Here is a 13,177-nt window from a genome sequence, read left to right on the forward strand (position 1 = left end):
CGCGACGCATCCCAGAAAGCTGCAAACATAGGGGTGCGGCTCGTCCTGCATGTGACACCCAAATTATTGTCCCGGCTGCTCGCACCTCTGCTCGCGATCGAAGGCTTCAGAGAGCCCTTTAGTGCGTGGGGGAGCCAGCGTGGCGGCTAGCACGTAGCCTGTTTCAGCGAAACTCGCCCCGGCCGCCGCGTCTCCCCGAGATTAAGGAGACCGTTCCGTGACTGGCAGGTAAATTGCCTGATGGGAAAATAAGTGGGCGTCCTCCTCAGAGCGTGCCCGTAGGGAACATTTGAGCAGGATCACGGGGCTGGAAAGGATTGCGTCTCTCAAATTGGCTGTGGAAAATTGAAGGAAATGCTGCCGCTGTGCTAACGTTAGCGACGCAGAGCAGCGCGTGACGCGGCACCGCCAGCCAGGCTCAGACAGTCTGTACCGGGGAGACGCAGCGATAATGGGGCAGGCGTATAATGACACCGGGCTCACTGAAGGTGGACTTCTCTGAATAGCCTGAGCTGTCAGAGATGACTGCTCGCACAGAAGCAGCGTTTGTGTGGGGCGTCTGGCGTCAGATGTTTCGAAACGGGCGGCGTAGTGATGACGGACACATGAAGGGGTGCCTCGTTGCCACGGCGAAGCTCTGCTTAAGGCCCACCGTTCCCTCAGCCCCAGTGGCATTTCGGTTTTTCTGCTTTTAAGTTCCTGATAAACGCCGCTCAAGTGACTTTTATTTATTTATTTTTTTGCCAATTCATTGACCTTTCACAGTTTGTCCTTGTGTTATTTATTTAGTTATTTATATATATATATATATATATATATATTTTTTTTTTCACAGAAGGTATTTGGAGACAGCGGTGAAAGAGAAATATCTTTCTCATCTATCTGCTTATAAGCCCGGCATCACATTCATAAAAATGTGCCATAAGCCTGTCTCCATCTCTCCGCTCTTTCATTTCCTGTCCCACAGGAAATTGCCTCACAATCTACTGATAGCTTTTCCTTCCCCCCCCACCCCCCACACATTGCTGCGACTTATCTTTCATCTCTGCTTTTATTAAAGACAAAACTTCCATGCAGGGTGTTGACAAATACTGTTGCGTTTCGCCATGTGAAGCCGCGTCTGTCGGTTGAGGTGAAGAAAGAACGCATTTTAAACTGGGTCTGCTTTGGTTTTTCACGGGAAGGGTGCGTTTTATGGGGTATGTGAGCCTGGGACCGCAGTAGATAAGACACACTTATCAGTATCCATCATCCATGGGGTGTTGCTGTCAGCCAAAGAGCTTCGGTCATTTTAAAGGCTGACCATGAAATGTGGTTGTATTGACCATTGTTGGCGTCAAAATGTGACAGGTGCTTCCGCTGAGCTGACTGTACACAGCATAGGTTGTGTGAAGTGTAAACTGAACTGTTTGATGACCATGCATGCATCGGCCAGACGTTTCAAAGGTCACAGGACCAGCCGATGAGACTGAGCTTTACGAGTTTGTCTATAAACAGGACGTGTCCTGAGGAACCGGCTTTTGAAGTGGACACTGAATGCCTGGAAACAGAAAATTTGTGTCTCTGCATTTTAAAGCACCTGAAGGAACTGATGAGAATTTTAAATGGGTTGGACTATTTTGTTTTATTTTTTTCTGTTGTTTTGAAATCACCCTCTGGGTCCCAGTGCTGTGTGTTCATATTTATTTATTTTTTTGGGAACATCTGTCCCATAAGTGACCAAGGACCGTAGAGCACAGCTGTATTACAGCTGCAGAGGTTCCTGACTTGAGCACTGGGCCCCAGCTGGTTTACAGTGCACAGAACATACCTGATGCCAAATACTGAAAAAATACTGGATTCGAGCCGCATGACCATGTTCTGTGCATCGCACCAGCGCTCATGTATTCAAAGGGTCATTAAAGATGGCCTTGCACTTCTCATCATGAGGCTTTTTCCCGCAGTTCTGTCATGTGTGAAATATGCAGGCTTTTATTTGTTTTTTTCTTTGAAATGCTTAAATTTCAACAGGTGTGGAGGATTAACACCGAGGTTATCGGAGACGAGGCTCGCGTCGGCCAATCGAGCGGCGGCGTCTGTTCAAAGCCAGCCTGCGTTATCAGTGAGCACGCCTCCTCCTCCTCCTCCTCCTTCTCCGGTGGCGGGGTGGGGGCGGGGGCGGGGGCGGATGCTTATCTCCACTCGCCGGGACGCTATATAAGATGGGTGTGCTCTGGCGCAGGGGGAAGTCTGTGGAAGACGCTGTTGGTGGAGCGTGGCTGCGGGACTGTGCGCCGATGGCCGTCTCCCCCATGAAGAAGGGCCGTCTGGAGCCCGTGCCCCGGATGCAGCCGGCCATGATGATGTTCTCCAGCAAGTACTGGGCCAGGAGGGGCCTGTCCCTGGATTCAGCCATGCTGGACCAGCAGCGGGGGGCGGCCCAGGGGGTGAGTCTCTCTTTACACCCTCGCCCTGTCTCAGGTTGATTTGGGGCTGGAAGTTTGACCCGTTGATGGGCAGGTTTTTTTGGAATGTCATCATTTATCATTCGTAGGGCTTTTGACGTCTCGGTAAGCTCATTAACGCTCTTAGTGTTGCAGGTGTGCATTTTCTCTCTCACCACTCGTTAAGATGGCAAGGAGAAGTTAAAAAAATTAGGTTATATACAAGCCCGTGTGTGTATAATATATTCTGTCAAATTATTTTCCGAATGCTGTTTTCTGAAATTTTCCATTTCCTGTGGATAAGCGAGATAACATTACAAAGTCAGATTTTATTCAGCGTGTCAAATATTCACAAGTCTGTCGATTTTATATGAGTTGTTTAACGTTTACGACTTTAATGATGTCAAAAACTATTTATCGTGGTGTGCTGATGCATCATTAAGACCGTTAGCATGCTATCACTGCAGGCAGTTGAGGGCAGAGGTGAGGTGGAAGGGTGGGGCAGCCAGCTGTCCGGTGGTGGTTTTTGGCAGCCTGCCTCCTCGTAGCCCCCCCCCCCCGGAACAGATGACGGATGCGCGGGAGACGGTCTGCGTGGAAATGTGTCCGGCGGGAACGTAATTAGGCTGTGGATTGGGCAGCTTAAATTAACGTCTCTGCATTCTGAGAAGGGAAACGGACAGCGGGGTTTTTTGTGTTGTTTTTTTTCGGTTGGTGTCTCGGTGGGTTTGCTGGCTCTTTGGAGGAAGCGTCAGCTGTAATTGCTTCTTTATTTAAAAATTTATGAGCCCGTAATTTACACGCTGCAATTACACCGCTGGACAGGCAGGGAGCGACGCTGCCTGAATTCAGAGGGGCTGTAATGGAGTCAGTGCTTCTGGTGTGGTGGTGGTGGGGTCAGGGGTCAGGGGTCAGGGGTCATTGTGATGTGTGGTGCCCTCCCTCTCCAGCCTCGCCGCCCCTCGTTCGGCCCGATCGAGGAGAAGGACCGGGACAGCAGGGTGCAGGCGGACGAGTCGGGGAAGACCACGGTGGTGATCGCCCTGAAAAACGACATCGGCTGCTTGGTCAAGGCCCTGCGGCTCTTTCAGGTTTGTGTCGGACCTGTCTCAAACCCCCCCAGTACCCCCCCCCACCCGGCCCATATATCCTCCTCCACTGCCCCCACTTTCACTCTGCCTTTGGTCATGGTCATAGAGAGGATGAGGAGGTCCTGGCAGCCGTTCAGCGAACCGGGGCTCAGTCCAATCGCTTATTTTACCTCCTTACATCCTTTCCTCGCCTCCTTAGCTCAGCCCAGCGGGTGTGAGGAATGGCGATTAGGACGGAGGAATCCAGGAAACGTGTATTAGGCTAATGGAACATTGTTGCTCTTTTAAGCGTCAGTTTGAAGCCACATTACAGACATGGTAGATGTGGAGAGCTGGATCCACAGGCCGATCATTTATTCATCACTCATTCCGGAAAAAAAAATAATTCTGCAAAGGGTTGCACTCGTGTTTCCTTGCTGAAGTATCCTCTGGGAGCCTCCTCGCTCCTTCAAGGAGCATTTAAGGGGTTGGAGTGTCCCTAAAGATGGCGGCATCCGGGTCAGGCGAGGACCGAGGAGGCGAGGACGGATGAGATGAGCGATTGGGGTGAGCTCCCTGTCTCCCATTACAGTGCAGGAGACCGGACGCCATTTTGAAAACAGTCAGTCGTCTGTGGTGCACAAAGTCCCATTTCGGGTTTAACCCTGTCCCCTGCAACCCAGTGCAGCGTTTCCCTCCGATCCGCTCCGTAAAATGAGCTCTGCCCAGAAAAAAATCACATTTCTGTTGAAAGCGTCCTGTTGCAGGCCAGTTGGAATAGATGCATGAGGCCCCGGGGGTGTGTTTGCCGCTGACTGTTATTACAGCGGGGGTCCCCATCGTTTCCAAACATGGCCGTCACGGTTCGCGCTGGCTGGCTCCCTCCCTCCCGGGCCGGCTGTGACGCCAAGTGTGGCATGATGGGAAATAGAGTGCTCTTCCTCACCTCATTGACTCTCTTTGGTTTTGCCTACGGCCAGACTGTGGCAGTCAGAAGGCAGTATGTTTCACTGACGCAGGCTGAAAGCTTTTAGAATAAAAACATCTACATTCTGAGAAAGGGGTTGCATGGGGTTGCTTCTTTTTTGAAAAGACATTGTTTTAAGAAAGTATTTAACTAGTACCAGTGTTAACTGCCTACTTGTGTGTACAGTGGATCACACATACTAAAACTTTAAGGGTTTCTTCCTATTAAAAGGCGGTATTGTATAGTTTTTGATTTAGTTTAATTTTAAATATTGTGCTAAGAACTGGCTCTAGGGTTTTTGGTGGCCCTAAACAAGAAGTAACCGAGGGAAACCAATGGGAAATAGATTTAAATATACAACATTTAAAACCTGAATTGTGTGGCCCATCTGTGCTTGTGGCTGTTAATGAGCGCATAGACTGTTTAGGCCACCAGCTGGCTTGTGATTGTAATAAATGGCGTAGGTTTATTGGAGTCAGTGTAGTGTAGTTAGGTTTCTTGAAGTCAGTGTAGTTAGGTTTATTGGGATGGTGTGTACTGCTATGGTAAAGTTCACTGGCTCTGCAGGAGAAGGGGGTGAACCTGGCCCAGGAGAAGGGGGTGTAGTTGGGTTTATTGGGGTGGTGTGAACAGCTGTGGTAATGGGTGCTGGCTCTGCAGGAGAAGGGGGTGAACCTGGCCCAGGAGAAGGGGGTGTAGTTGGGTTTATTGGGATGGTGTGTACTGCTATGGTAAAGTTCACTGGCTCTGCAGGAGAAGGGGGTGAACCTGGCCCAGGAGAAGGGGGTGTAGTTGGGTTTATTGGGGTGGTGTGTACAGCTGTGGTAATGGGTTGCTGGTTCTGCAGGAGAAGGGGGTGAACCTGGCCCAGGAGAAGGGGTGTAGTTGGGTTTATTGGGATGGTGTGATACATGCTAGTGGTAAGTTCCTGGCTCTGCGGGAGGGAGGGTGTAATGGGTGGTGTGAACCGTGGCTGCAGGAGAAGGGGGTGTATTGGGTATTGGGCGTTGGTTTGGGGTGGTGTGCGTTGGCTCTGCAGGAGAAGGGGGTGAACCTGGCCCACATCGAGTCGCGCCGGTCCAGGCGCAGGGCCTCTGAGGTGGAGATCTACGCCGACTGCACCTGCAGCAAGGGGGAGTTCAGCGACCTGGTGCAGCACCTCAAACTGCACCTGAGCACCGCCTCCCTGAACGCACCCGAGAACACGCTGTCCGAGGAGGAAGGTACGCCCCAACACCCCCTCTACCAGCCCTATAAAGCCGCGACACCAGCCCCGACACCCCCTCTAATAGCCGAATACAGCCCCAACACCCCCTCTATCGCCCCAAATACAGCCATACTCTACCACCAAAATACAACACCAAACTACACTCTTTGGAGACCAAATACTTGTGGGTCAACTCATATTCTTAAATTACAAGAAAAATGTAATAACTTTTGCGATGTTTTATCTACTGGGAACAAGTGAAGCTCATAAAATGTGAGTATTTCTTAAAGACTTCTTAAGTGTGTGTCTGCGCTGTGAAACCTCTTCTGCGCGCCTCTATAATATTTTGTAATGCCGTTATAATAAATCTGCAGCTCAGCTGAGGGAAACCTAACCCAATTTGCTGCAGAAATTACTGGGTGCTTCCCATAAATGGCATGTTTTCAGTAAATAATTATCATGTAAAAGCGCAACTCTGTAAATGAAGCAGTACGCGGAGGTATAGTAAAACATTCACGGCACACAATTTCTTTTCTTTTTTTAGTTCAAGCCAAAGCACAATTTGTTATGCGATTAATTAAAATTCACTGCTTAATCATGGCAGCCTTGATGTATCGTTTGCATTAGAAAACGTCGATATGTGTGTAATTAAAATTTAAATGCGCTTTAGCTGTCAGACCGATCCTCAGGATCACCCGCTGTCTGGTGGTGTCTAAATCCACAGCACTGACACGCACACAGACGCATGAGTACTCGTGTCAGAGGATGCTAGCTCTACCAGCGTAGCTACACGGCACACACCACACGCATGCTAACTTCTGTCTGCTCTCTGTTGTCTGCTATCTGCTGTCTGGAAAAAGCGTGAATGTGCAAAGGGACAGACTCTCTGTCTCTCAGCTGTAAATTCTATGTTGTTTTACCACTCACGTGTTGAAACAACCTTGGATGTGGTCTTCAGCCATATTTATAAAGTGTGATGAATTTTTCTGTGTCTGTAAGATATTACTAATGTGCGATTCTGAGTTGCGCGCGTGTGTGTTTTGGACTGGCAGAGCTGGACGAGGTGCCCTGGTTTCCGCGTAAGATCTCGGAGCTGGACCAGTGCGCCCACAGGGTCCTCATGTACGGCTCGGAGCTCGACGCTGACCATCCGGTAAGCAGTCGCCATGCCAACGGCTAGCTGCTTTAGCCAACTGCCAAAACCGCCTCAGGACTGAGCCGACCTGTGAAGGATTTTTTTAAGGCACATTCGGCATGCTCTAGATCTACTGAGTTTCTCTTTACACATAATTCTTTTAAAAAATAAAATTTAATTTAGTACATGAATGCTTTATAAGAAAATCCAGCTGTAATTAATTAAAAGGAGAGCGGCAAAATGCCATAACCAGCCAAGCTTGTAACTCACGGAAAATCTCATTTCATTTCGGTGTGTCATATGAAGGGAGAATGGGACGAGGAGAGAGGTTTATACGTGTGTAAGGAGGGCACTGATTGTACATTAGCTTCGAAGGCTTGTCAGAACTGGAACATCTCTGAGTCTCCGCAGAGGAAGCAGTTATATTGTTCTATTAAGGATCCATTTTTGGGCAGGCGGTTTAAAATTACAAAAAAGAAAACTTGGTGCCGTATTCCTTGAAAAATGAGTTTTCACTGTGACTGAAATATATATAAATATATATATATATATGTATTTTCACTTTTAGTGAAATTTAATACGCTTTACTGTAGCAGTGTCCAAACTCTTGGGCAGGTTAACATTATTGCTGGCTACTGTGCAAGCAAAGGCCTCAAGGCTTCAAACTAATATAAAGCATATCCCCAGCAGGTCCGAGCACAGCCCATGCGTAAACCAGTACAGGAAATGATGTAGTGCCAGGGGCCAGGGCCAAACTATGATACTAAATAACATAGTATTTCACATTATTAAATGTCCTAAATCTGGTTGGTTGCATGCAGTGCTGACAGACTTACGTACTCGTGTAGTTCCTTTCTTCTGTTGGCATCTTTCTCTTTGAAAGTTTTTTTTTACATAGACTACTCTGAGGGACCTTGGTATGCTGTTCCACACATCGACAGCTCTCCATAAATGAAGTGTCAAAATATAAGATGTGTTAGAGGTAATGGAGTCTTGTATTGAGATGTGCAGAGACAGGGTGTATTGCCCCTGTGTTTCTCTCTCTGTCTTGTTTTCGGGGTGTGTGGTGAGTAAAGCGAGCGGCGGTGTTTTTCCATTTTGGTGACGCACCTCGGCCCGCGAGGACGGTTGAGCGGAACCGGGGTCTCGTTACAGGGCTGCGGTGTCCCAGCCGCTTTAGAGCGACCGCTTTGATGCCGCCCTTCGACTGCCACGTGGTCTTCATTTCCAACTGCCCGATTACATCCAGGCAAACCCTAACCCTAACCCTGCGACTGCCACGTAGTCTTCATTTCCAACTGCCCTATTACATCCAGGCAAACCCTAACCCTAACCCTGCGACTGCCACTTAGTCTTCATTTCCAACTGCCCGATTACATCCAGGCAAACCCTAACCCTAACCCTGCGACTGCCACGTAGTCTTCATTTCCAACTGCCCTATTACATCCAGGCAAACCCTAACCCTAACCCTGCGACTGCCACGTAGTCTTCATTTCCAACTGCCCAATTACATCCAGGCAAACCCTAACCCTAACCCTGCGACTGCCACGTAGTCTTCATTTCCAACTGCCCAATTACATCCAGGCAAACCCTAACCCTAACCCTGCGACTGCCACTTAGTCTTCATTTCCAACTGCCCAATTACATCCAGGCAAACCCTAACCCTAACCCTGCGACTGCCACGTAGTCTTCATTTCCAACTGCCCAACTACATCCAGGCAAACCCTAACCCTAACCCTGCGACTGTCACGTAGTCTTCATTTCCAACTGCCCAATTACATCCAGGCAAACCCTAAACCTAACCCTGCGACTGTCACGTAGTCTTCATTTCCAACTGCCCAATTACATCCAGGCAAACCCTAACCCTAACCCTGCGACTGCCACGTAGTCTTCATTTCCAACTGCCCAATTACATCCAGGCAAACCCTAACCCTAACCCTGCGACTGCCACTTAGTCTTCATTTCCAACTGCCCAATTACATCCAGGCAAACCCTAACCCTAACCCTAACCCTGCGACTGCCACGTAGTCTTCATTTCCAACTGCCCAATTACATCCAGGCAAACCCTAACCCTAACCCTGCGACTGCCATGTAGTCTTCATTTCCAACTGCCCAATTACATCCAGGCAAACTCTGAAAAAACACTTTTTTTTTTTTACTGAACAAATTAGTCTGAGGTAAATAAATAGGCCCCTAACAGGTGGAAGTGTGGACACCTGACCGCTGAAGATAACGAAGAATTCAGTGACAAAGCAAACGATAACGAGCCAAACCTGCGCTGTGTTAATAAATTTCAGGAAATTAAACAAGTGCTCAGCTACGTGTTCCAGAGTTTATTGTTTAACCTCAGCCTTTCATTTCGTCCAGAAAGTTTGTTCCCTCTTTTATGTAATTGTTTGCAATGTAGCAGAATAATATGAACATGGGAATTTTATTGTTCATTGACATAATGTGGCTTAAGTGGGTAAATAATCCCTCTAAACATTAAAGGTGCCTAATTAAGAAAAATTAACAACTTGTGGTTGGAACAAAAATTAGCATACCACTGGGGTACTCCAGGACCCAGGTGGGACGCAGCCACAGTTATTGGTAATATTTATGGGAAAAAAGGGCATACAAAGTTATGAACTAAAATTCAAAGTTGTGAACTGCACCTGCCAGTGTGCTATATGAATATGTATGCACCAGCTCAGAGTGGTCTTTCGTTTAGGGCCCATCTGTGTGATCTTAGTGTGCTCTCTCTCTCTCCTGCTGCCCCCCCCTGTAAAACACTGCAGACTCATTTTTTCTGGGTGAATTGCGTTGAGCCCCTCCTGGCCGTGGCCGAGACTCGCACGGGGACAGAAACGATCAGCCGTGATCAGCAGCGATCAGCAGCAGTGGCGGGAGACAGGAGAGCCGTGATCAGGCTGCCTGACCCCAGTCAGATCACTAGCCCTCGTCTCTCTTATCTCTTTTCCTCTTCCACAGGGCTTTAAAGACACCGTTTACCGCCAGAGGAGGAAATATTTCGTGGAGGTTGCCATGAACTATAAATTGTGAGTATGACTTTTTAGACGCACTGCCTCTCACTGTCTCTCCGACCCTTTCCTACCCTTGATAGTGAAAGATAGTTCGTGAACATAGATAGTTAGTGTAAATTCACTCTTTATTTTTATTTTGACAATGTGCGGTTTTGTTGAGCTGACATTGCTAACATCATGTGTGAGCAGAATTGTTTGTGTCTAGTGTGAGTTGTTATAGCTGCTTAGAGTGAGGGGTGCCGGTTTGAACTGAGGGAAGGTAACCTTCGTTAGGAGCAAATCTGACCGGGGCCCCCACAGGGCCCCTCAGACAGACGGGTCCAGTGAACAGGGTCCACAGCACCGTACCAATGCAGACAGGGACTGAGCGTGCTCATGTAACCCCCCCAAATACCCCCCTTCACTCACTCACTCCCTGGGCTAACAGCTTCCCTCCCCATCCATACACTCAGTTCAGAAAGTCACAGGAGCTCTGTGGAGATTACACAGATCGCCCTCAAGAAATCACCTTAATCATCTCATATTTAAATTATATATATACACACTTTTTCTTCTCTTTGCAGAGCCAAAAGTACCTTACAACACTGGACACTGCAGTTTTAATTAAAGTGATTTATTTATAAAGGCCTTTTTCTTTTTCTTTAGACAGTGTAAATTATTTAATGGCTCCGGCCGTTTCCGTAGCTCTCCCAGACTGGCCTTAATTGTTGAGCTGCTTTATGGGGTTCCCGGCCCTGATTGGGCCCAGCGCAGGCTCCGCGCTGCTCGGCCAGTAATGGGCCTGCGGGGGTAATGGCCTCTGCAGGTGTGAAAGAGCCTGCCAGGGCCCCCGTCATCCATTAATTAGAGCGGCCTGCCAGAACTTTCAGACAGGCCTGCAAATTGCAGCCCTCCATTATCACTTACCCCCCCCCCCTTCCCGTGCGGCTTTGGTTTAGCCTTCGTTGTGCTAGGCGAGTAGGCTTAGGGTTCGCCCTCCATTATCTCTTCCAGCCCCCCCCCCCCAAGCGGCTGTGGGTTAGCCTGCATCGCGCTAGGCGAGCAGGGTTAGGTAAAGGGTAAAGGTGCAGCGTCCGTTCCTCCCCCGAGAGGAAATGTCTCGGCGGGGGGGGTGGGGGGGTGGGGGGGTGGGGGGGTGGGGATGGGGGGGGACGGATCCCATGAGAGCCGATTTCGCCGCCGCCTTCCCCGTCGTTTCAGTAATCGTCGCCGTTTTATTTCTCTTCTCTCGCTTTCTTTCTTTTTTTCTTTCGTCTGGTGAAGCGATGAAAGACCGGGAGCCGCAGGTTTTCTGGTTCGGCGCCCGAACTTTGAAAGATCTTTTTTTTATTTATTGCGTCTGGATGTGAGAGTGTCACTTCTGCTGCTGCTGCTGCTGCTGTGTCTTTTACGGCTCACTCAGGTTTTTGTTAAGGTAAACGCTCTCAGGCTTTAGAAGCCGGGCGTGTTTACTCGTCTTGCTCATCTGGAATATGCTGTTCTTTTCTGACAGGCTGTCGATATGGCATACTGTTTGTGCATTGTGCCCTGGGCATTCCCCTTAATATTTTGGGCTGGGGCCTGTTAACATAGGACACCTGTCAGCTGGGCCCCGTTTTGGCCTGGGCTCAGTGTACCCCCCCTTCACATACCCACAGGGTCACATGCTTGCATGGGGGGGGGAGGGGGGGGCACTCTCTCATCCCTCAGGAAAATCCCTGCAAATGGCAAATTAGTCAATTAGTCACAGGCGCCCCCCTGTCTGAGGGCCGCAGGTGCTCCTGCCAGCTCCCGGCCTTCCACGTTCCGGAGGCACTCGGTGAAAAATGAGGCTGTTTGTGATCCAAACTGACCCCCATTTATATAACCCTCAGCTAAACAGAGAAGCCCCAGGGCATACCAATACCCCGCTGCATGAAAGCGCTACCGTGGAGACGAGCTGGACAGTTTTTTATTTTTTTAATTTGGCGTCCAACGTGGGGCTGAGTGTATGCAATTCCCACTGCAGTTCGGAATTGCCAAACGTCTGCAATGGCAGCTGTGTTTATGCGTAAACTTCCTTGTGAGGTTTTTTAAAAATAATCTACCGATTAGGGTACGTACCAAAACTAACTAACGACAGCAAGCGTGTTCGTTCGCCCTTAAATACTTAAATGCATTTATTCATGCACTTGATATTTGACATATAGTGTACAGTGTGGTTTTTAATCATAAGGATAGGCCCAGAAAAATATATAAATAACCTCCAAAATGCAAAGTTCCTCTCCATGCAGTGAATCACGGTGTGCCTCAGGTGATGAAACTGACGCAGGGAAACAATTAACCACCTCTCTGTCCCTAATTAACATCTATTGATCATTTAATCAGCGAACGGACACGGAAACCTTTGGGAATGAACAGGAGGCAGGAACGGGGGGGGGGGGGGAGGAGCCCTTATTTACTATGTGCCGGCGCACCGGAAGGTTCTGGAACATCCTGAGGAGCCGCACTGGAAGCGTTTGCATGGAGTTACTTTGTGAACGTGAGCGGGAGAGTTACCGCAGAAGTGAGTCACCCATCGGAGAGAGCGCTCCAGGTGTCTCTGCACACTTTATGAGTAAGAGAAAGTACTTTTTACTCTCTTCCCCTTGGGGATTTCCATTCTGCATGAGGTCCTGCCATTTTGGGGGTGCTTCAGTGTTATATCAAAGTAATTATCTGTCGGTTGTTCGGCAACATTTAGCCATCTGTCCTATTTTGCATCATCACTTTTAATCGCTTTATCGCTTGCTAAAAAAGCAGTTTAATTTTTCAAAAGGTGAAATGTGAGCAAATACTAAAGTCCTTTCTCTGGGTGTGTGTGTGAGCAGGCTTTATGGGGTGAAGCCTGTGCCCTGGGAGGGATTAAGGTTAAGGGTGTGTGTGTGTGTGTGCGTGTGTGTGTGTGTGTGTGTGTGTGTGTGTGTGTGTGTGTGCGTGTGCGTGTGCGTGTGCGTGTGTGCGTGTGTGTGTGGTGTGTGTGTGTGTGTGTGTGTGTGTGTGTGTGTGTGTGTGTGTGTGTGTGTGTGTGTGTATATGTGTGTGTGTGTGTGTGTGTGTGTGTGTGCGTGTGTGTGTGCGCGTGTGTGTGTGTGTGTGTGTGTGTGTGTGTGTGTGTGTGTGTGAGAGAGCAGACGTTGTGGAGTGAGGCCTGTGCTCTGGGAGAGTATTAAGGATAAGTGTGTGTCTGTGCCATGTTTCACCTGAAGCGAATTGTTCAGATGGCCGTGGTGGTTCTCTGAGCAGAACTAATGGCGGGGCTGGGGGAGGGCGTGAGGGGAGAGGGGGGCAGGCCGTGTGCCAGTCTACCCGCCATCTGGACCGGGGCCCTGCTGGGCCTCGGGCGTACGTCATT

At 49.0% G+C, this 13,177-nt stretch overlaps 1 protein-coding gene across 1 annotated transcript in view; it reads left to right on the forward strand.

The window, feature by feature from the left end:
• Window positions 1-211: 211 nt before the first annotated feature.
• tph2 (tryptophan hydroxylase 2 (tryptophan 5-monooxygenase)) overlaps window positions 212-13,177 on the forward strand; it is a 32,331-nt gene continuing 19,365 nt past the window's right edge. The window contains exons 1-6 of the mRNA XM_064318722.1: window positions 212-2,101; window positions 2,222-2,426; window positions 3,374-3,514; window positions 5,500-5,683; window positions 6,720-6,820; window positions 9,773-9,840. Coding sequence (XP_064174792.1) covers window positions 2,277-2,426; window positions 3,374-3,514; window positions 5,500-5,683; window positions 6,720-6,820; window positions 9,773-9,840 — 644 coding nt within the window. The 5' untranslated portion in view covers window positions 212-2,101; window positions 2,222-2,276. The remainder of the gene's footprint in view (window positions 2,102-2,221; window positions 2,427-3,373; window positions 3,515-5,499; window positions 5,684-6,719; window positions 6,821-9,772; window positions 9,841-13,177) is intronic.

This window comes from Anguilla rostrata, chromosome 19 (genome assembly GCF_018555375.3).
Source record: "Anguilla rostrata isolate EN2019 chromosome 19, ASM1855537v3, whole genome shotgun sequence".
Taxonomy (NCBI): domain Eukaryota; kingdom Metazoa; phylum Chordata; class Actinopteri; order Anguilliformes; family Anguillidae; genus Anguilla; species Anguilla rostrata.